Source organism: Micromys minutus (genome assembly GCF_963924665.1).
Source record: "Micromys minutus genome assembly, chromosome: 27".
NCBI classification, from domain to species: Eukaryota; Metazoa; Chordata; class Mammalia; order Rodentia; family Muridae; genus Micromys; species Micromys minutus.
In genome coordinates this window covers 22,849,465-22,872,152 of record NC_137962.1, presented here as the reverse complement: position 1 = coordinate 22,872,152, position 22,688 = coordinate 22,849,465, and the positions used below count along the sequence as shown (strand labels likewise).

Genomic DNA, 22,688 nt, shown 5'->3' with positions numbered 1-22,688 from the left:
CAGGGACTCGTGACTCACTGACACTTGGGCCTGGGTCATGATTGCTCAGCTCTGGTCTCTTCCATCAGATCCTCCCTCCCTGCCCACAGGCAAGGGAACGGGCTTGGTCATCCAAGGAGCTGTGTCAGACTCTACTCCAGGCCACAGACACAACAGGGCTGTGACAGTCACTCTGGAGGCAGGCAAGACCTGCTTTTTTGCTTGTCACTAACAACCAGATATCATACCCATCTTACAGATGGACAAATGAAGGCCAAGAGAGAACATCGATATACTCAGGCTCATTAGACCTGAGGTGTAATGTCCTTGCGCTGTCTTCTTGCCAACAGCTTGGATCTCTCCTGGGAGCGGCCGACAATGACCTCAGAGTGAAGTGTCTGGCAGCGTGGAGGCCAGGGGGAAGTGGGGTATGCCAACTCTAAACCTGGCCGCTGCACCTGCCAGACAAGTCAGGGCTGCCCCAGCTGCCTCCGGCCTTGCTGCTGTGAGCACACCTACGAGTCCGGCTGCCCTGGAGTTCACTCAGGGTCATCCCGGAGGCTGGGAGGTTTCAGATCAGATGTGTCTAGAGCTGCTAGGCTCCCAACAAGGAGAGAAGAGAGGGTAACGGTCCTCTCTGTCCAGGCAGGTACCGAAGAGACCGGGAAAAGAGGGCCTTAACCTCCACAGCCCGTGTGGGGTGGGGGTGGGACAGGACATCATCACCGAGGCAAATTATTCCTATTTTCTGGAAATCGGTTACCCACCCCCCCAACCCTCTGCCTGTGTCTCTTCTCTCACCCCCTTGAGGCCCCTGTTCAGCATGTGACATGTGACACCCAACAAACATGATCAAGGGCAGTGGGGAGAGCACGGCTGGGGAGGGAAGGTAGAGGGTGTTAGCTGTGACTGGACTTTGATTGTCTTTTTTTGTTCCCCCTTCCAGAGACCAGAAGGTCCCCTGAGTGCCTGGGACAACACGGGAGCCCATCTGGGCAACTGTCAGCCTCCCTGGAGCCCAGCCTGAGGTGGTGGGTCTGCTTTTTTGTACCCGGGAAGCAACCGCCTCCTCAGCTAGAGTTCCCAGCCACACACCCAGGCTGCAGAACACACATCTCTTTGTTAATTTATGGGAACAATACAACTCCCGCAGGGACCACCACTCAAGGCAACCGGCCCTGCCTGTGCCCAGCTGTTTATCTCGGATTCAAGCAGGGAAGAGAACTCCCCACCCTCTCCCAGATGAGGCACCACCCAGCGCTCACTCACGTACCAAGTGAGCTCGCTGGCCCCTTGTAAAAGCAAGGGCAGGGCCTGTACCTCTGGATGGTACAGCTGCTCATACAGATGTGCACAAAGCCGGGTGGGAGAGCCCTGTATCCAACCAGAGTCCTGCACCTCCCAGCTCTCCTATCCCTCCAGGGCCTCAGTGTCCCCTTTTCCTTGGCCTTGGACATCAAAGATCTCCATAGTTGACAGTCACCACAGGGGACAGCTGCCTCGACTCTGCCCACTCCAGGGCCTTAAGTCCGCTCTGTGGAGAGCCCTGCCCAGCTGTGGCTGGCCTCTGGACCTCTGGCTTTTTCCAAGAGAAGTGCCTGCTTCAGCCAGTGCCTCCTCATGGCTCCAGTTCCCGGGAGAGGCGGGACAGTTCCCGCTGGTTGTCAATGACCTTCAGCTGCTGGACATAAGCCCAGGTGCTGGCTGGACTCCGGGTGCTCAGGGACTGCTCGGAACCTGGAGGAAGGGAGAACCATCACAGAGGCGAGGCGCCACACCAGAGAGCAGCCTCGGCTCTCTCTCCCTTCTCCCACCGGTCCCCAGGCTGCGGTCTCTCCCACAGAGTCAGGAGGGCAGAGGTTACAAAGTCTGAAGAAGAGACCTCACCCCCTACCAAGATCTCAGCATAGCGCCCCCTTTCTCTAGGTCAAAGGGAACTAAAACAGACTGGACACAGTGGTGCAAGTTTATAATCCTGAAACTTTAGAGGCTGAGGCAGGGGGATGGAGAGTTCCAGGCCCTGTTCCAAAGAAAATAAACAAACAAACAAACAAAAAAAAGTGGCCAGGTATGGTGGTGCATGCCTTTGCCCCCAACACCTAGGAGGTGGAGGCATGGGGATCTTTATGAGTTTGAAGCTAGCCTGGAGAGATAGCTCAGGGTGTGAACTGCTTGTCTTACAAGGCGTTGTGTTGGGCGCCCGTAATTCCCGTGCGGATGAGACAGAAACAGGCAGACAGGGCCAGTCTGACAGCCTAGGACACTTGCTGAGTTCCAGGCTGGTGAGAACTTGTCTCACAAAGAAGAGAGAGAGTGGGTGCCCAAGGAGGAACACCCAAGGCTGTTGTGTCTCTGACCACCGCACACGTGTGTACTCATATACCTATGGATGGCACCCATCCTCACACATATGTACACGTGTATACTCATCGATAAAAATAAAACTGGAAAAAAGTTCACTGGGCGTGCAGGTGTGTGTGAGACAGGACATAGCTGAGGCCGTCTCAAATAAAAACCAATCAATCAATAAATGAAAATATAAAAGAAAAGATAGGAGGAACTGGAAACTCATCATAGGGGATGCTGTGGGGAGAGAAATGGGGTTGGGCTGTGGAGAACTCAGTCACCATCCGCACCTTCCGCTTTAGACTGAGCCAAAGGCTCCGAGTGTTATCAGCATGAGTGTATCTGAGAACACGGACAGGCACTGTGATCTGAGCCGTGACTACTCCTTAAGGGCACAAGCTCCCATCAGATAAGTGTGTAGGTTGGAGTTAGCAGAAGAGCTTCGCCTCTACCTCTTCCCCTTCAGCCTGGGCTAGCGGCGGGATCTGTCCCACATGGGTGCCAACGACTGCGTGTGAGCATCTCAACTGTACCTGTCCCACCACCTGTCCCACCACCTGTCCCACCACCTGTCCCACCACCTGTCCCACCACACCACTCACATGTGGAGATCCTTGATGCCTGGCTGTCCTCGTGGATGTGGGAAACTCGGCTTCTGAGTGGCGACAGAGGCGCTGGGTAGAGAGAGGAAGAGTCGGGGGGATGGCCTCGTAGGGCCTCCCTGGGGATGCTGAGGGTCTCCCACCCACCCTGGAGACTTACCGGAACTGTGGCTTCGACAACGGTGGAGCATCCGCACAGCTCGGGCCATCATTCGCTGCGGACAACACAAAGTCATGAGATCTGGGAGTCAAGCTCCCTTTGAACCTCGTTGATAGGGACTAGGGGTGGGGGGGTCTATAAAAGACAGAGATTGGGGAAAACTAAGCTTCAGACACACCAGAAGAGGACATCAGACCCATCACAGATGGTTGTGAGCCACCATGTGGTTGCTGGGATTTGAACTCAGTACTTCTGGAAGAGCAGCCGGTGCTCTTAACCACTGAGCCATCTCTCCAGCTCAGAACAGTGTGATGTTTGAGGCTATCATCTAGTAGCTTTAAAGGCAAACCCTCCCGTGCGCAGTAGGATGAGGCAGGAACTACTTTTAAAAACCAAACAAACAAACAAGGTCTCTCTAAAGCCCTGACTGTTCTGAAACACAGACTCCTCCAGCCCTGGCCTCCTGCGTACTGGGGTTACTTGCATACATGCCTGGGCTCAGGTTCTATTATTATTATTATTATTATTATTATTATTATTATTATTATTATTATTACTGGATATATTTTATTTACATTTCAAGTGCTATCCCCTTTTCCTGTTTCCCCTCCATCCCCTCCCCCCCATTCCCTCTCCCATCCCCGTGGGCTCAGGTACTATCAGTGGGACACCCACCCTTGCCCCTTCCTGGGCAACTGTCACACTAACCCACACAGGAGCGGAGAGCCCACTTTCCTGGAACTCACCATCTTCTCAAAGTTGATGAGGTTCTCTACCAGCGTGTGGTTTCCCTCATGGATGAAGGTCATGTCTGCAAAAGGATGGTTTCCTTTGCTTATAGGTCCCCAAAAGCCTTCCTCTCATGCATCCCAGGAAAGGGGAGGGGCCAACCGTAGGAAGCACAGAGCCCGTGCCAGCCACAGCCTGCAGCAGCTTCTGAGCCATGACAACTCCCTGGTATCTCCTGGGGCATCAACCACAGCCCCCGGCGTAGCCTTGCTGTGTTCCTGCCCTAACTTCTTTCAGCTTGTCAACTTCTAATTGAGCTGAGTGCTCCCTGTGTGTGAGCCCTTCAGCCGTCACTGCCACAGAGTGTTAAGGGGACGTGAAAATGAGCTCCCGGATGGAGGCAGAGAGCCCAGGGCCTACCTTTGAGTAGCAGAGGCATGAAGGGGATGACGGGCGGGGAGAGCTTGCTGAGAGCCAATCGGTACACTCGGTGGTTCCAGGAAGGGTCCTGCAAGGAGAGAAGGCTGCTCTGAGGGAGGCTTTTTTAATCCCTTACATGATGGCCCACCACAGATCCATCCTCATCTGGGTCCCAGGCCACACTGGAGAGGCTCCAAGCCAGCCTCCTCTCATACAGGAGACTCACTGTGGTACACCGAACAGCAATGGGGCCTGGCTTTCTCAGTTCCCAGTGTCCCCTGGAAATCTTCATGGTGACTAATCCCGGAGACCCCAGGTTTCTGGGAAACCTCTCTCAGTCTCTCTACCTCTCTGGTGGGTGTGTTCCCCTGAGACCCCCTGGACTCCAATTTTCTTCAGAATGTCTACAACTGAAAATACCTTGGTGCCCTTCTCTCTGGAATGCTACAAACCTTCAAAGGCTCCAGGAAGCTTTACCCCGTCTCATTCCTCACCTTTGTCTTAATAGTCTGGTCCGAGAGCCCCTTGAGGGTCCTGGAGGGTCCAGTGACACCCTCTTACCTGACACACAGTGGGTCTTCTGCTCACTACCTCAAGGAATACCCCTTTGCTGTCAAGCTCAGCCCAACCCTCGGGCAGAGCAGCCAGAGCCTGGCATCTTCTGCCTCCTTCTGGATCTCAGACCCAGGACATCCCTGGACCTGCTGTCATCTCATATCCAGGGCAAATGTCCTCTCCATGAATAACAGTGGGTAATGTCTACCACAAAGCTCCTATCACTATATTGAACACCCTCCACCAGTTCCCACAACCACAGACCAGAGGGATCCAGGCTCTAGGTGGGCACTGAAAGCCATCAAAGGCCAGGGTCCAGAGGAGGTGGGAATGGGCCCAGCACTCACCAGCAACCTTTCCAGCGCGGAGTACAGCTTCCGTACTTTATGGGGCAGCCGCTGTGAAGGTGAGACAGGTGAGGGGCCATGGCTGGGGGGAGGGAGCCACCCTACATCCCCCAGGAGGGTAGAGGGTAGAGGGCTGGCCTTGGCAAATCCCCCAGGAGGGTAGAGGGTTAGCCTTGGCAAATCCCCCAGGAGGGTAGAGGGTAGAGGGCTGGCCTTGGCAAATCCCTCAGGAGGGTAGAGGGTTAGCCTTGGCAAATCCCCCAGGAGGGTAGAGGGCTGGCCTTGGCAAATCCCCCAGAAGGGTAGAGGGCTGGCCTTGGCAAATCCCCCAGGAGGATAGAGGGCTAGCCTTGGCAAATCCCGGGCACTGACCTCCCAGGTGTGGGCCAGGCGGCTGATGGCTGAGTTGCTGAGGCCAAACATGACGGCAAAGAAAGAGTTGAGATTTTTCTGCTCCTTGAGGCTGTGAGCACAAGACCCAGACACCCTCAGGGGAAACAGCCAAATCCCCAGTGATGCCTTTGTAGGGTGGGTAGGTTAAATGAGAGGCAAAGGCTCTGGGAACCCAGGAACAAAGGGAAGGCACATTGGGCAACACAGCGGGCACGGAAGAGAGTTAAGAAAGGGTGGCCACAGGACTGGCAACACAGCACTGTCTCCACACATTCCACTATCCCTCCATACCCCCATCATCTCCACACACCCCGCTGTCCCCGTAGGCACTCACTGGGCTGCCAGTTTGATGAACTTCCGGAGTAGCTGAGCCCGGGGGCCAGGAACAGGGCAGAGACACAGCTCGGTGGCCACCCAGTACTGCAGCTCGTTGAAGCGGCGCATGAAGCGTTCCAGGTTTGCAGTGGTGACGTCCCGCAGGTGCTGGGGGCCCAGTACATAATGGATCAGTTCCACCTGAACAGGGCAAAGACCAGGTCAGCATGCTAGGCTGTGCGACCTGCCCACACCTCCTTCTTCCTCAGCTCTTCCTCCAGTACCTGGTGGATCCTGTTAAAGAGGTTCCAGTCATGTTCTGTCAGCTGGCCTGCCAGGTCCTTGGCACTCACTAGGTCCAGCATCTCAGAAGAACCCAGAGTGGGTCCCAGCTGCTCAGGGTGTGGGGTCTGCAGGAGAAGAATGTTCAGACACAGGGAGGACCTGGGACAAAGACTGTGCCTGTGGTGAGAGGGACAACGGACAGACAGGGCATTTCGAAGTAGAGAGGTTTCTCGGGTCTGTGGACAGTGAAAAATAGACTCTCCTGAGGGGGGTCACTGTTCTGACACCAGGACTAGCATGCTGAAACTCTGGCTTGAGCCCCTGGAGTTAGGGTCTAGAGCTAGCCCCTCTTTCCCGTTGGCATCTCCAAATGCTGTGGCCATCCCTCCCTTTACCCGGTGGAGACTCAGGAGCAGCCAGAGCCAAACACCTCCCTCTCTTCTCTGCCGCCATCCCCAAAACCCACCCTGCCTCCTGGTCCCAGAGCTTCTCAGGAGCTGGCATCCAGCCTGTCCCTACCAGCTCATGCACTTCCTGTGGGTCCACAACAAAGAGACGCTCGTTGAGCCCCAGGGACGTGGCCACACCGCGGGCATCTGGCTGTAAGCCAACGACATCTGGGAAGACAGAAGAGGCCGTGCTGAAAGGAGGTGGCTAGGACGGAGGCCAGAAACAGCTGGAGGCCCTGCCTATCTGAAAGTTTTCCTCTTCTGGCCATGGCTCGGCAAAGATTCTAAATGCACGGGTACTCAGTCCACACCTCAACACTTCCTATAGCGTTGACTCAGACAGCACCTAAGACTGGATGAAACGTCAACCTTCCCAATCCTCAGTGTCCCTAAACCGAAGCCTGCAGGATTCAACCCAACTACATCCCGGGTCATTTTTTTAAAAATGTGGCTGCTGTAGGTGAAAGATGTGTATAAAAAGCCCTCTGGAAATTAGGAAACATCCTATCTACCTCTTTTTTATTTAAGATTTTATTTATTTTATGTATGTGAGTACTGTTGCTGTCTTTTTCTGGTCTGTCTTTTCTGTCAGATGCACCAGAAAAGGACATCCGATCCCATTACAGATGGTTGTGAGCCACCATGTGGTTGCTGGGAATTGAACTCAGGACCTCTGGAACAGCAGTCAGTGCTCTTAACCGCTGAGCCATCTCTCCAGCCCCCCATCTACCTCTTAATGTTGACTTTCATCGGCTATGGTCTGAACAATGCTTTGAGGCGTTGAGTCTCTAGGCCCTTGACCAGTGGCTTCCAAAGTATGGCATACAAGACTATTCATGTGTCCAGAGAAAAAGTTAGCTCTTCTATTTAATCCAGTTTTCTCTATTTTCTTCCATAAATCCATTTCTTCTATTTTGAGTACAGCCTTATAGATCCATGTTGCGGAAGTGGTTTTATATATGATTTATATGCAAGTGTACACTTAGGGAGATCTGTAATAGAGCACTGGGGTTAGTGACCATCAGTGGTCTGAAAAGATGCCGGCCACATAGTAGGATCTCAATAAAGGACACTGGCCAGCAGTAACTCACCAGGTAGCCACCAGAGGGTAGTGTTTCCCAACGCTGAGTACACAGGTGAGTGCTAGTGTCACCCCTGAAGGGTGAGGGCTTTTGTCTTAGCTACCTGGTCTGATGGGCCCCAGTTCCTGACTGCTGGGCTCTGGTTGTCAAGGTTACCCTACTCAAAGATAACAATGACTTTTAACTTGCCAAACTCTCTCAAGGTCCGTCCTGATAACGTAGACAGGAGGGGTCTAGGCAGAGATATGCTAGACTCAGGATTGCATGCCTTATGGGTATCTGCAGTTTGACAGCTAAGGCAGACTCTCACAACAATGCACTCGATGGGCAGACAGGGAAATGGAGACTCGGAGGGGCCCAGCAGCCCCCAGCTGGGTAGTAGTGAATGTGGAATTCTCTCCAGCCCTGGGATTCGATGCTCACGGTCATCGAGTAGATCTGTCATAGTTGCTGTAGAAATTCTAGCGCCTAGCACATTCCTGCTACAGAGCTGACTGACCCTTCAAAGCGTTTTCTATCCGGGCTCAGCAATCAAGCACAATGGTTACTCTTCCAGAGGACCTGGGTTCTATTCCTACCACCCACTTGGTGGCTCACAACCTTCGGTACCTCTTGCTTCAGGAGCTCTAACCCCCTTATCTGACTTTCACGGGAATCAAACACGTGTACGGCTCAGAGGCCATGATTTTAGGTGTGTCTGAGGACAGCTATAGTGGACTCATATACATAAAACAAATAAATCTTTAAAAATAAAGATTTCCTCTTTTGAGGCAGTGATGAGAATGAACGAGTGTATAATGGTACATGTCAGAAAGCATTCTAAACACTTTCATCGGTGCTGGAGAGATGGCTCATCAGTCAAGAGCACTGACTGCTCTTCCAGAGGTCCTGAGTTCAATTCCCAGCAACCACATGGTGGCTCACAACCATCTGTAATGAGATCTGATGCCCTCTTCTGGTGTGTCTGAAGACAGCTGCAGTGTACTTATATATAATAAATCTTTAAAAACAAACAAAAAAAACACTTTCATCATTTAATTCTCAAATCACAAGGAGCTCACACGCCCCCTGCCCCGGGATCTACAGCCAGTGAGCAAACCAACGGGTTGGGTCTTCTGAAACAGCCAGAGATGTGGTGATCCTGCCACAAATCCGGGGCGTGAGAGTAACATTCTGAACTCGAGGGTGTGAGTTTGGATCTGAGGGTGCTCTCCCTGGGTAGAGAGTTATTCCAGAGACACAACTCACCACCTGCAGAATTCACCTTCACCAGCACCTGCCCCTTGGTCCAGTGGTCCTCATGGGCCAACGCCACCATCACTTCTCTCACAGAGGCCGTCACTGGCAGGTGCAGGGTCAGCACCGAGTGGTCAGGTCTGCAGATATCATAGGGGACTGGAGAGGAGGAGGGGGTGAGCAGAAAGCAAAGGCCTGGTCTCCCCTCCCATGGGGAACAGGGCCCTAGATCAGCAGCAAGAGGACTCCCAGAGGGCAGAAAAAGGGATGCAAAGAGAACTAGGTTTGTGTCAAGGCCCAGTGGGGGGTCCTGGATCTAGGGAAGGAACACAGGTGGCCGACCTGCTTGGTAGCTCCAAGAACCATGTCCTCCCCTGGCCCAGAGCAACAAGGGCCAGGCCAGGGGGACAGAGACAGCAATGCTGTTGATAGTCCATGCTTGGCTTGCTTATTTTCCCCACCCACCTTTGTCCCCAACTCGGATGGCACCAGCGCTGCTTGGGAGGGGTTCCTCCTGGTTAGGGAACCAAACAGGTGCATTCCGGACCTGAAAAGGAATAAGACCCCAGAGTCCATGCAGGGAAAAGTCAGGGAGGGCCTTTGTGGTGGTGACCGCCAGGGACCCCAAAGCATCATATTGCCAAGGGCTCTGCTGGCCGAATGAACCTAAAGTCCAAGGAGGGCAGGGAGCCAGGCTGGAGGAGACCCAGAGGTCAAGTGCAGGCCAGTCATCTGATAGGAGGAGGGGCGGTGTTCAGCCACCTCCGTAAACAGGGCCAGGGCTGTTCTGGGATGAAAATGCCTGGGCCCAGTTTTTTCCTTCTTTCCTTCCCTCAGCTAGCATTTGCTACAAAGTGGGCATTGTTCTGGGCATCTAAATATTCACAGTAGACCTTGGAGAAAAATATGTTTAGTCCTCACTTTATGGGCACGATGAACGCGGCTCCGAGACGTTAAGTGACGGGCTAAAAGCCACACAGCTGCTGCAACTCGGCTAGAAACTTGCTCTCTCTGTGCCCTGGTCCTGCAAGAGCTACCTTGTCCCAGTGGGTTACAAATGCCAGAGCCTCCTGTGAGCTGTCCCCACATGGGCTCACCAGGGCCCCGACCTTAAAATTACATCCCCACCCATGACCTCTTCAGACATCCCAGGGGTCCCCTGGTTCTTCATTTAAATGGGTCCCCAGTGCCATCTCTCCTACCTCAAAAGTTACCCCACCACCAGGTACAGCCACTTTTAACCTGAGTAGAGCCACACTGAGCTGGGGACAGAGTCACCATTGCTGTCCCCTTTAACCTCCCAATGGTTCACAGGCGGTACCCTAGGAGGAGGCGCTCTGGCCCCTGACCCCCTTCTTCCTGGTCTCATCTCCAGCCTCTAGCACTGCCCGGGGCCCTGTTTGTCAGCTCCCGGGACACCTCTCTAAGCCTCGGGGTATGTCAGCAAGTCATCTTTTCTCCGCGTGCTCTCTCAGGTGCCTCTGACTGCTCGCATCTGGAAGCTACTTTACAGTTCCGCACCTCTAGTGGCTGTGAACCCACAAACCAGGGGCCCCCTCCCGCTATACCATCCAGCACCCGGCATGTTGTCTGCCATACCGGGGTGACTGGCATTGATTCCTCAGCATCAGCCACATGCAGAAGAAAGTAGGGGCTCCCTCATGTCCAGCCCTACATCCTGACAGGATGTGACAAAACGCATCACAAGTTCTGGCATGTGGGGAGGAGCCTAGTATCAAGGAAGAATCGTAGAAAGCGGGGTGAGAGGACCCCTGGGTATGAGAAGCTTGAGGCAATGAGTCAAGTTCCCTTAGCAAACAAAAGAAACCAGAAAAAAAAACATCTGGAGATGCTCCGGATGGGAAATGGAAAGGTCTCTTGGGGCACAGCCACTCTGGACCTGTTCAGAACAAGCAGGGTCTAAAAACAGTGAAGGGCAGCGGAAGACAGGCCCACGCAGAAGGCTAAATGCAAAGGTCCTGGGCGAGGCCAACTGGGACGACGGCGGAAAGGGTTGGCTGAAGCCAAGGTGCTCGCTTGTGAGTTCACTTCCCTGTGACCCACCCAGCTTCCCTTCCTCTAGTTCTTTGTCCTATGACTGACTCTTCACCCAAATCTTAGCTCCAGTCACAGGTCCACAGCTCCTCCCCAGCCCCAGCCGAGAGTCGGACGGCCACCTGGAGCCCTGGGACAGGCCTTATCAGATCATCTAAGCTCCTACTACGCCACCAGCAGCCAGAAACCCTTGGCTCTTGGGGATGAACCCAGTCACCGGTCACATCTCCCAGCTGCAACTGCAGGTGGGAGTCACCTCTCAAAGGGATAAAAACTCCTTAAGGGTAAGGATGAAGGTGTCCTCTCACCCAGGACCTTCTCTGATGCACCCAGCACAGGTCAAGGACACTTTGGGTGTCAGGCAGAAGGAAGAAGCTGGGCTGGGCAGAGGGGAAAAACAAAAGGCAAGACAGGCACCTTGATCTGAGGAGATACATTTCCACAGCCATTCTCCAACCTGCAGAGAAAAGAGAGAGAGCCACTGAGGACCCTGGCAGGCAGGATGCTCTCGGGGCCAGTGGCCACAGTGGTCTGGATCCCATCTTGTCCTCCCCAGAAGTTCAGAGGGATGTGGGAAGGAGCATACACCAGGCAGGGGGCAAGGTTCCCTGAAGACCTGGATGGGCTTCTGTGGTTTCCAGAGGCCAGAAGGAAGGAGGGAGCGGGAGCAAGATACAGGTTCTTTGGATCTGAAGGAGCTCTTGCCCTTGAACCCCAGATACCCTCACAGATGTTTAGGGAAGCAAAATAAACTCAAAGGAGTTGATTGATGGGCAAGGCCAGTGGACATCGGTACCACAGTCCACAGTAATTGGTCCAAAGGGAGACATAAGCATGCAAATGCATTCAATGTATAGAATGAGCAAATGAATGACTGCAGTATCTATAGGAACGGAACAGTGGCTGATAAAGACATCTTATGGGCTAAGACAACCTGTCTAGCCAGGAGGCCTAGATGCACCAGCGGCTCAGCCTCTGATGTACAAGGAGGACTTCAGTCACCTGTGGTGTCGCCGTCTCTCCGGATACTGTTCCCTCAGCAAGTTGCTAAGTCGGGTATCTCTGCTCACCAGGTCTGAGAGTTTCTGGGAAGGCCCAAGAGTCAGCCCCTGGGATGGCTGCAGCTGCACCTTCATGGGTCAGCCCAGCCAGCCCAGCTATGCTCCCGGGTACCTGGAGGAAGCTGGTGGCCACAGGATCCGAATGGAGCACGGGGCTATACAGCGCCACCCACCGGCTGACTAGCCGCAGAATCTGCTGCCTCTTGTTGCAGATGTAGGTGCTGCGTTCCTGCTCGCCTCCAGCAGGCTCTGCTGGCTCCACGTGGAAGGTGGACACCAGTCAAGGGAACCACAACAAGCCACTAAGGCCACCCGCCGTGCATGGTCCCACTGGGTCAAGCATGTTTAAGGTGCCAGGGAAGGGTCCCAACAGCCACTTTGATGAGTATTCCTTCCCTCACCTCCACACGCCAGTCCATCCCCTACCCAGATCATCCTGGGGCTGGAAGGATATTGGTGCAGGAGGGCAGTGAAGAGCTGGGTGCTGGGCATGAAGACACTGTGGGTTAGCAGGAAGTCACTGAGGAATGTCTCTGTTGGGTAGAATTAGAGTTGGGAAGAGATTTCATAGCACACCTATGTGCAGCCGGAATATATGTCCCCTAAGTCAGCACAAGCAAGAAAAATAGTGCCCAGCCCCTGTGACAGCTTTCTCCACCCAAGCAAAGACCACTTCCTGCCAACTGCCAGTATGGACCAGTCTAGAGCCTGCTGAGGTCAGGCTGCAGTGACCTCCTGAGGACTGGGAGAACAGGGAGAGTGTCTTCTGACGATACCTGTTGGGTCATGAGCACTGGAATCCGGTCTCATAGCCTCCAAGAGGAGTTCTAGGATTTTCTCCGGGGTCCCAGACATTACCGTATACCTAGAGGTAAAACAGTCAATCGATAGCATGTGCCCTAAGGACACCGCCCCTCTGCACACAGACATCCATAACTGATCACATCATGCCTTCTGATTGGCCAGGCCTATCCCTCGACCCTCCCACCCCTCGATGGCCAAATGGCATGAACGTGACATGAACACAGAGCAAGGCTTGGAAGAGGGAGAGGTGTAGGCAGTGTGCGGAGCTGTGTGGAGAGAGACATGAGAGGCTTGTTACCGGTTCCTGCCTGGAGTTGGGGGGCGGGAAGGGCCAGCGCCCTGAGAGGTCCTCTCCAGCACTAATACCACTTTGCCGTGTTCTTCCAGTCTCATGGTTTTTGCTTCCACATCCTGAAGAAGGAGCCACGCGTACGCTTCAACACACTAGGCTGCGTTCAGACCTCCTGAACCACCCCCCTTCCAAACCTAGAGCCCTAGAAGCCCCTCAGGAGCCTCCGTCTCCAGATCCACCTGTATCAGACCTCTCGGCCTCAGTGCCTCCACAGACCCAACTCCCTCAATCTCCACCCCCGCCAGTCCCTGATCTCTCACACCAAACTGTGGGTGTCCACTCCCAGCCAGAACCCACGTTTCCTTACAAATTCTCCAATACCAGTGCCTCTGCCTGGACACTCCACCATGTCCTCCCCGCCACCCCCAACCACCTGCCCTATGGCACCTTGATGATGCGGTTGAAGTCCTGCTTGTCCACACGCAAAAAGTGACAGTTATTTTCCCGAAGGATGATGGTAGCTGCCCGAGGTGCGTCATTCACCAGAGCCAGCTGTCCAAAGTCATCTCCCTCGTGCAGTGTGGTCACCAGCCCCTGAAGCCAGGACTCAGTCACAGCCTGCCCCTACCTACCAGCCCATGTTGGGAGGGACAGACTCAGACATACGTGTGGGGTCAGCAGCCTTAGGGCTATCAAAAGAAGTGTCCATAAGGACATGAAGCAAAGAGGGTTGACATCTACCCCCCTGGGCTGGAGGGCGGGCTTACCTTGCCGTGGGTCACCACATTGACAGATCCCTTCCAGATAATGTACCACGAGGTACCCTTGTCTCCCTGGCTGAACACTGACAGAATCAACAATCAGATTTGTCCCGTTCCTACCCCCACCACTGCCCCATGGCTCCAGATACGGTGGCCAACCCGACTTACACACAGTTCCTGCCTTGCTGTGTGGTTCAAAGAGCAGAACAGCAGCTAGTTCCCGCTTCACCTAGGTGTGGAGAAAAGTAGGTCAGTAGGGCAACCTTGAGGAAAGAGAGACAAGCTGAGAGACAGGGTATATGCAAAGACAGCACCAGAGGACAGAAAGCTAAGGTCAGGACGCTTGTCCCTGAGATGTGGCAGAGACAGAGTAAGGAAAAGAAATGGACAATATTTAGGCTGAAGACTGGTGGTAAGAAACTTGGTGGGAAGCCTGGAGAGATGGCTCAGTGGTTAAGAACACTGGCTACTCTTCCAGAGAACCTGGATTCGATTCCCAGCATCCAGATGGCAGCTCACAACCACCTGTAATGTCAGTTCCAGAGGATCCAGTGCCCTGTTCTAGATTCCATGGGCACCAGGCATGTTGTGCACAACATATCCACATACATAAAATAATAAAATGATTTAAAACCGTAATTTAAGAAAGAAGAACTTGGGTGGAAATCCTCAAGCCATAGACAAAGGTGAGGGAAGTGCCCTCCTCCCCATCCACACACCCCTCCCCCCATCTAGAAGTAAGTAGGGAGAGGTCTGGCTAAAAAGCAAGCATGTCGTGTGTACTGACGGAGTTAGAAAGGTGAGCCACCGCCTTGATGTGCAGCAGTTCCTCAAAGATGAGGTCCAGTTCTTCATCTGTGCGCTGACCTGGGCTGCAGGAACAGAGGAAGGTTCTGAGAAGTGTGGCCCAGAGCCAAGGAGGAATCACCCCACCGCCTGCTGGGGCCTAGGGCCAGATGGCTACTCCACAACTATCAGTCAAGCCAATGGTTATCAATAGCAGGCTTTGTGGGTGAGCCCCAGGTACCAGGCGCTGTGCTAAGCACCTTTCGTCCATTAGTCCATTCTACCCTAGCAAGGACTTGAGCACCGTGATCCTCACTTGACAGATGAGGAAGCTGTCTGGAGAGGTCCAAGTCACCCAGTGAGTAGCTGGTTGGGCTAGAATTTGAGCCCTGACCTGTCTCGGTCCAAAATCCACACCCTCTGTCAGTGGAAAGGGTCTTCCGATCCTCTGGCCTGACACCCTCACAGATAGAAACGGTGTGGGATGTGGGGGCTAAGATCACACAACCAGTTCATAGCAAACTGAGAGAGCTCAGGCTTCTACTTCCTGGGTTCTGTCCCCCACATGAATCTGAGCCTTCCAGGTCTGAACTGAAGGTCACATGGGGGAAGGGAGCAGAGGGCAGGGCTCTCTACTCACGGCTTCCGGAGTGCCACAGTGAGTAGGGCATCAGGCCCTCGCTGGGAGAGTAGGGCCATGGCCTCCACAAGCTCCTCTTCCACGTCATGAGTTCCTGCAGGTTCCGGCTCCGGTCCAGGGAACCTGTAGAATTGGGCATCCCGGTCCTGGAAGGTCCAGTCATGTTTTACTGGGAAGCCAAGGCATAGGAAAAAAGAAAATCAGGCCAGGGATTGGGCTCAATTCTAACACTACCAGTTCCCAAACTGTGTGTCCAGACCCTTTTTGGGGGTCGCATGTCAGATCTTTACATTCTGACTCATAGTAACAAAATTAATTATGAAGTAGCAACAGAATAATTTTATGGTTGGGGCTCGCCACAACACGAGGAACGGTATTAAGGGGCCGCGGCATTAGGGAGGTGGAGAAACGCTGCCTTAAACCTCTCCACAGCTCCCAACAGAGTCGGCTCCCCAGGTCAGCCCTCCCTACCCCCACCCAGTCCTAGTGCCCAATCAGAGCTCGGCTCACCGTGGCAAAGGGCACCCTCATCCAGCAACACCTGACAGATGCCCACAGCTTGGCTTCGTGAGTGGACCCCAAGACCCAGAGCCAAGATCCCATCCACTAGCTCCCGGCCAGAGCAGCACTGCCTGTGGGAAATGGAAGGGAGCCAGAGAATCAACGTGGGAGGGAGCGGAGCTCTATCCAAAGGCACCGACCAGGCCTAAGCCCAGCTCTTTCCCGCAAAGCAGGGCTGGGCCCAGATGCCTGCAGGAGAGAAGGGGAAACGGCAGGCAGGACCCCAACTCACCACTCACCGATATAATCGCAGATGGTATTTTCTGTCCCGGATGAGGGTAGGGTACGTGGCCAAGAGATGCCGGTGCAGGAGCTTCCCTGCCTTGTGCACATGCTCTGTGGTGGCCTGGGACGAAGCGAGGGGGAGGGCACCACAAACTTCAGGCCCTGGACGCCGCCCCCTGCCGCCTGCAGCCCCTCCCAGCTCGGCCTTCCTTGGCTCGTACCTGCTCCAGGCTCACTCTGAAGTCCAGGGAACCCTCGCTGTTGTTAAGTGGTGTCTGAAAACAGTAGGAAAAGTTTGCAGATCAGTGGGAGGTCTTCAAACTCACAGAGTGGGGCCCCCCTCCCCGCCCCTCTCAGAAGACACCTTTTCCGCGCCGCCAGTGCGCTGCAGGTGAGAGCCCCAAGATCCCTATTCTGCGTACCAGTACCCAGCATACCCAGCGTCCACACGTGCTCAGGTTGCTAGGCAAACAGACCCCGCGTGTGGCTTGTCGGGATGGAGCTAGAGGAGGTTGGAAGACATGATGTAAAACTCAAGAGTGGCCAGGGAACAAAACATCGTGGGAGGCCCGGGAACGCCAGCTCTCAGCTGGGACTACAGGTTGACCTCAGTTCTCTGCCCAACTGCAGGGCCCTCTCCCTGTAAGGCTGTGGCTCAGTTAACAGAAACACAAATTCTGGAGCCAGGCTCTGTACTACTGGTGTTACCCTGAACAAAACCTCCATATACAAAAATCTCTTAAATCGTGGAGAAGAGCAACTTTGGAGCTATGGGCGGGCCCCCACAAGTCGGCCCAGATTGCATGTTTAACCAGTGCTTAGTGAATGGCCGTGACTGACAGGCCTGTCTCTCTCTAGCAGATACTGCAAGCCTCGGCCCTGTGGCCCTGTGAGCGTGGACAAGGCCTTCACAGCCCATAACCATGTAAATGATGCTCTTGGTAGCAGTGCAGCCACCAGTGACTCCAAGGCGAATGTGCCCTGCATATCAGCCATGAAGGTCTCTCACAGCCCCCTTTTCCAACCGTCTGGGAATGGAGAGTCTATGAACAGCTCTGGGTAGGCCGCTCTGTTCTCCACAAGCCCGCCCAAGGCACCCTTTGTAGCTCACAGAGCAAATCCACCTTCCCGATCCCACCACATCCTAGGCGTGACAGGCAGAGATGTGCTCCCTTATGACTCTCAGGGAAACAAGTCTTGATGTGAATTCAAGGGCCCTATATAATGTAACCATGCACACACAGGATTGTCAACTAGCTGTGGGTAAGCCGGAGCTCTCCCCCCCACCCCACCCCCCAAGACACCTTTCCAATCCCATTCCACATCTCCTTACACTCAAAGACCTGGAGAAGTGTTAGCTGGGGCTCTGGGATCCAAGTCCTCTCCCTGAGACCCGCAGGTCCTAAGCACAGGGCGGAGACCCGAGGTCTGATATGAATGGCTAGCCCAGCACGGGGTGGAAGTCACTAGGTGTCCCAAGGGTATCCCTGCCCCGGTCATGGGCCCAGGCCAGTGCCAGACACACAGTCCCAGAGACTTAAGGACAGGAAATGAGGAGGAGGAGCCAGGAAGGGAGGAAGAGCAGGAATGTATCCAGCCAGGCCCAGGGTTGGAACAAACAGTGCCCGAGTGCTAATGACTTTTTGTTATTCATATCAAAATGCCCAAGTCACCCTAGCTCCTGTCCCAGCTCCTCTTGGAGCTCTCAGCCCAGGCTCTAGCTGGGCTCTGTTATTATTGTTGTTAGATGTGTATGTGTGTGTGTACCCTGTGCTCATAGACGTTAGACAAGGGTCAGATTCCCTGAAACTGGAGTAGCTGTCACACTTTTGCTGGGTTGCTGGGAGCCAAACTCAGGCCTTCTGCAAGATCGGCAAATGTTCTTATCCACAGAACCATCTCTCTTCCCTCTTTTTTTTTTTTTTTTTTTTTTTTAACTTTGTTTTGGAGGCACGGTCTGGTGCAGTTCAGGGTAAAGACACTAAGTATCTGAGGATGACCTTGGACTTCTGATCACTACACAGGGCTCTGTGCCTGTTAAGGGAGCACCCAACTAAGTCCTAGCCCACCCTTCCTGGAATTATCCTGACCTGAGAGGCTACATGACCAAACTGGTCACTTCCTGCCCTACCCCAAGGGGATGGGCACAGGAGTCTGAGAACAGTAGCTTAAGAACGCAACCATAAGGCTTTTGCTTTGCTAAAGAAAGCCTGAGCCAAGAGAGACAAATTCACTGCCGAGGGTTACAGAGTTGCTCAGAAAGGCAAGATTCTAGGTGCTGTCTCTGTGTGAAGCAGGTGTTTGGATTCCATCCCTAAGCCAGAAAAGAAAAAGCGGTTACATAACCCACCCTAACAGGTGGTAAACAGCACTCACACCCTCACACCGGAACCAACCGTCTGACTCCTCAGCCAGTGCTTTCAGCTCTACCGCCTGTCATGTGTTCAACCCTGTTCTCACTTCCTCACTGCAGATCTCAGCCACAGAAATAGCAGGGCCATTCTGCCCTGAGGAACATTCTACAGGCAGCGCAAGAGATGAGCTTGTGACCCCTGTAATGCTCCCGTGGATGGGAACCTTGGGAACAGGCAGGGAGAGGACCGCTAATGAGCATCAGTGAGCACGTGTGTGTGACCTCCAGGAGCCTGTGTTCGAATGCTGGTTTCTGAACGGCAGCCAGGGTGTGTAACCTTATGCTGCGTTACACTCTCAGTGGATAAGCAGCTTGTCTGTGAAGGGGACTGATAATAGTAGTACCCACTCCCCAGAGTTATTATCGTATTATTTAAATAGGTTATTAAATCTGAAGCCCATGGAATGGTGCCTGCCCACAGGAACTGCTTGGCAAATGCTAATGCAGTAACTGAGCCTCTCTCTCTCTCTCTCTCTCTTTCTCTCTCTCTCTCTCTCTCTCTCTCTCTCTCTCTGTGTGTGTGTGTGTGTGTGTGTGTGTGTGTGTGTGTGTGTGTGTGTTTTAAGACCCAGTTTCTCTGCATAGCCCTGGCTAGTCTGGAACTCACTGTGTAGACCAGGCTAGCCTGGAACTCAGAGATCCACCTGCCTCTGCCTCCCGAGTGCCGGGATTACCATACCTCACCACTTTGTTATTTCTTATGTGTACCTACCGCCTTGACACAGGAGCCACAGCTGGCCCTGGACTTGGTCTCATGACCCTGAGCATCATTTTAGGGTCTTCAGTTGGCTCAGCCTTCACCTGCTAACTCTTCTTAGCCTGGGACTAGGTGAAAGACATGTGCTGGCATTCACCAGAGAGCCAGCCCCACCCTCCTTCCCTGTCACTACGTGTCAGAGCGTGGCTGCAGGGAGTCAGGGACGGCACAGGGACCCACCAGACCAGTTCCTTTGGTCATGGCCAACGTCCTAGGCCAGGTCGTGCATGGAGCAGGGACACAGAGGGTGTTGGAGGTATTCTGCAGGTAGATCTACAAAACCTGGCTCAGCCACTCAGCAGCTGTGCAACCTTTCACCAGCTGCTTGACCTCTCTGTTCCTTCCTTTCCACATCTGTAAGATGAACCCATTAGGACTCAGACCACCAGGCCGGTGTGAACATATTTAGTATGACAAAGCTAAAGCTGTCCTACGGCGGCACAGGACACAAGTACTGTGACTCTTAGCCACTATCATTATTTGGATGGATGTGAGAACAGAGCCACTTCCCCCCAAAACTGCCCAGTCTTGCTTGAGACTGTGGGACCCACCCAAGGTCACCCTGAGCTTTCTCTCACTCCCACAAATATTACAAGACCTCATCTCTCCCACATCCTTCCCAAAGCTGTTTTCCACCCATTGCTATACTACTGCCTTAGCCATAGTCCTTTCTACGCCTGGCTGGGCACCCCTCTGAGCTACCCTGCTTTCATTTGCTCTTATCCTGGTCTCTGATGAGCTAACTCTTTAACACCTTCCTCTGGGCTTTCTAAAGGAGATGTAGAATACCCTGGCTAGCCTTCCTGGGCTCACTTTCTTCACCCCAAGCACGAACATCCCCTGCTGGCACTTGCTGTCTCCCAGGAACACTTCATGAATCAAAAGAGCCACAAGAGAGCCAAGAGGTGCAGCCAAGGGGGCCGGAGAGCTTCTTAAGCACAGGTACAAAAGGCTAGATCACTTCATTCCGCCCATCAGGGAGGGGCAGGGAGAGAGCTGGGGACCAGTGGTCTCTAGCTCTAGAAACCTAAACACATTGCCTAAACACAGCTGGCAGAGGAGGGCCTTGCTTCCAGACCTTTGACCCCCTCTATACTCCGGCAGCCCCCACCTTTATGTTTCTGGCCTCCCAGACACTCTGGTCCTTCCTTTCTGAGGTCTTAGGGGAGAAAGAGACTGGAGAGGACTTCTCTCCCTTCTCCAACTTGAGATCCCAAGAGATTCCCAGTGACCTCATTGTCCTGGTAACTGACCTTCTCCTACCCCCTACCTAGCTTCTCCAAGCTGGGAAGGGGACAGGAAATGCACAAGTAATTATAGCCTGAAAGGGAGGGCGGTTCCAGCCAGCTAGATTCCAGCAGGAACTACCACAGGGACCCAGAGCCTGCTTGGGATGTAGGGCTCCTACCCCTAACCCCTATTAGAAAAGACCCAGGGAGAGGGGGGCAAGCAGGGACTCAGCTCTAGAGCCAAGTGTCTCCTTTAGACACACCTGGGGGCTTTCTCAACCCCATCTCCTCTATGAGAAATAGAAACAGTGTTTGAACCAGATAGGAAAAGGAAACAATCAGTGGCGATTTTTTTTAACTCAAAAAAGACTTGCTGGTGAGACATGATCTTTTCCAAGATTGTCACCCAGTCCTGTTTTCTCTCCACCCTACACTCAGTACCCTCTGCCCCCTACACACACACACACAGAGAGAGAGAGAGAGAGACAGAGACAGAGAAAGACACACACAGAGAGACAGACACACACAGAGACAGAGATAGAGAGAGACTCACAGAGACAGACAGACAGACACACACACACACACACACACACACACAGAGAGAGAGAGAGAGAGAGAGAGAGAGAGAGAGAGAGAGAGAGAGCGCACAGAGACAAGACTGTTGGGAAGAGAGGATCCTGGGAGTCTGGCTCCGGCCTTTCCCCCTCCCTAGCCCCTGTCCTCCCCACCGGCTTCCTTCAGCTGTCCTTCTCCACCCTGAAACCTCTTCAGTCCCCCGTGGCCAGGTGCCAAGCTTTATCCACACAAATACCTCACCCCAGGAGCCAAAAAAACAGATTTCAACCCGGTTCAATTGTTCACTAAAGGAGACCGTTGCCACGGTGATGTGTCAAGAACAGTAAGCAAGCTAATTTCACCCCCACTTGACCTGGCCCCACATCTCCCACTGCCTCACCGAAAGAACTCACAACCTGTAAGTCCGTGCCTGGCACATGGGGGTAATGGATAAAATGCTGGGTAGGCCCTTTCCTGCTCACCCACCGGTGGGTGGTGGGGCCGCGCAGCACGCCATGCACAAGGGGCACACAGGCTCATTGTGTGACCAGCCACACACACACACACACACACTGCCACCAAACTTTCCCTGCCTTCTATCCACCCAGATGTATTTGCTCTGGAGAAAGCTGCCTGGCCCAACCAGCAGTGCAGCCCTGACCCAACCTGGCAGATGGCCGGTACTCACCCAGCGAAGTCCCTGGATACAGCTGGGGCGCCGGTGCTCGAACACGAGCTGGTAAGAGCAGCACCGGGGACGGTGCATTCTCTTCAGCACCATATTGAGCAGCGTGCTCTCCGGAATCACGTCCGGGAGACCTCCCACCTGCGGTACCCCCACAGCTGGACTCTCCACCACAGCTGGGCCCACCTGCCAGTGGTTCTCACCTGGCCAGCTGACCTGTGATGTAAGAAGAAAAGTGGACAGCCATCGGCCGGAGGAGCTGGACCTTCCCACTACCACCCCAGGCTTAGCGTCCTCTGGACTTGGACTGGTCATGCGGAGGTGCGGCAACCCTGCCAGGAGCCGGGGGGGAGGGACAGGAAGACCTGCCCCGGGTCCTGCTGGCTTGGCGCACCTAGGGGTCTCCAGCTTGACTCACAAAGATGGGGCCCTTCTCAATTCTGGCTGCAATTCTGCCCCGCTTCACTGCCCATGTCCTGAAGGCATGTCCACCTTTGTACACACACTAGATCCCCAGAAGCAGCTTTTCCTCAAATTCTCCTCCCCGCTACTCTCCCACCCAAACTCCCCCACGTGTCGGCTTCCTCTCCCGCCCTTTCCAGCAGGTTTCTTTGACCCGAACCCGGCCCGCCTCACTCACCTTCATGTTTCTCCTCCAGCTCACGCTGCGGTGCTCGCCCTAGCAAGAGACTGCAGGATCTCTGGAGTGCTCCAGGGCAGCTCCACCCGGGAATCCTGGAGGAGTATGAGTGTCAGTCCCCGGCGGCAGGAGAGGGCCAGCTCCCAGCAGGACAGGTTGCCGGGAGTAGCGAGATGCTGGGCTAAGCAGATGGGGTTAGTCCTGGGTGAATAGAGGGCTGGGGGCTTGGGGGGGAATCCCCACCCCTCCCCAAAGACTAAGAACTCCGAGCCTCCGCCTCCGTCCCAGATGTAAGAGCCAGCTGGCACAGGGCGTTCAAGCGAAGC

At 54.0% G+C, this 22,688-nt stretch overlaps 1 protein-coding gene across 5 annotated transcripts; it reads right to left on the bottom strand.

The window, feature by feature from the left end:
* Nucleotides 1–1,080: 1,080 nt before the first annotated feature.
* On the bottom strand, nt 1,081–22,688 carry RAPGEF3 (Rap guanine nucleotide exchange factor 3). Of its 5 annotated transcripts, none has more exons than XM_080939008.1 (28): nt 22,363–22,688; nt 21,726–21,938; nt 16,305–16,358; nt 16,098–16,204; nt 15,808–15,929; nt 15,298–15,466; nt 14,659–14,743; nt 14,040–14,100; nt 13,878–13,954; nt 13,558–13,704; nt 13,117–13,229; nt 12,791–12,879; nt 12,469–12,547; nt 12,127–12,283; nt 11,956–12,038; nt 11,371–11,410; nt 9,364–9,445; nt 8,911–9,057; nt 6,651–6,748; nt 6,131–6,256; nt 5,866–6,047; nt 5,511–5,601; nt 5,139–5,189; nt 4,237–4,324; nt 3,834–3,898; nt 3,088–3,142; nt 2,928–2,999; nt 1,081–1,716 (listed from the first exon to the last, which is right to left on the bottom strand). In XM_080939008.1, the coding sequence occupies exons 1-28, from the start codon at nt 22,366–22,368 to the stop codon at nt 1,598–1,600; spliced, it is 2,778 nt and encodes a 925-aa protein (XP_080795134.1). In that variant the 5' UTR covers nt 22,369–22,688; the 3' UTR covers nt 1,081–1,597. The 5 variants fall into 5 exon arrangements, with proteins under 5 accessions (XP_080795134.1, XP_080795135.1, XP_080795132.1 ...); XM_080939009.1 differs by lacking the exon at nt 22,363–22,688 and adding an exon at nt 22,141–22,262; XM_080939006.1 differs by lacking the exon at nt 22,363–22,688 and having other exon boundaries at nt 21,726–22,273.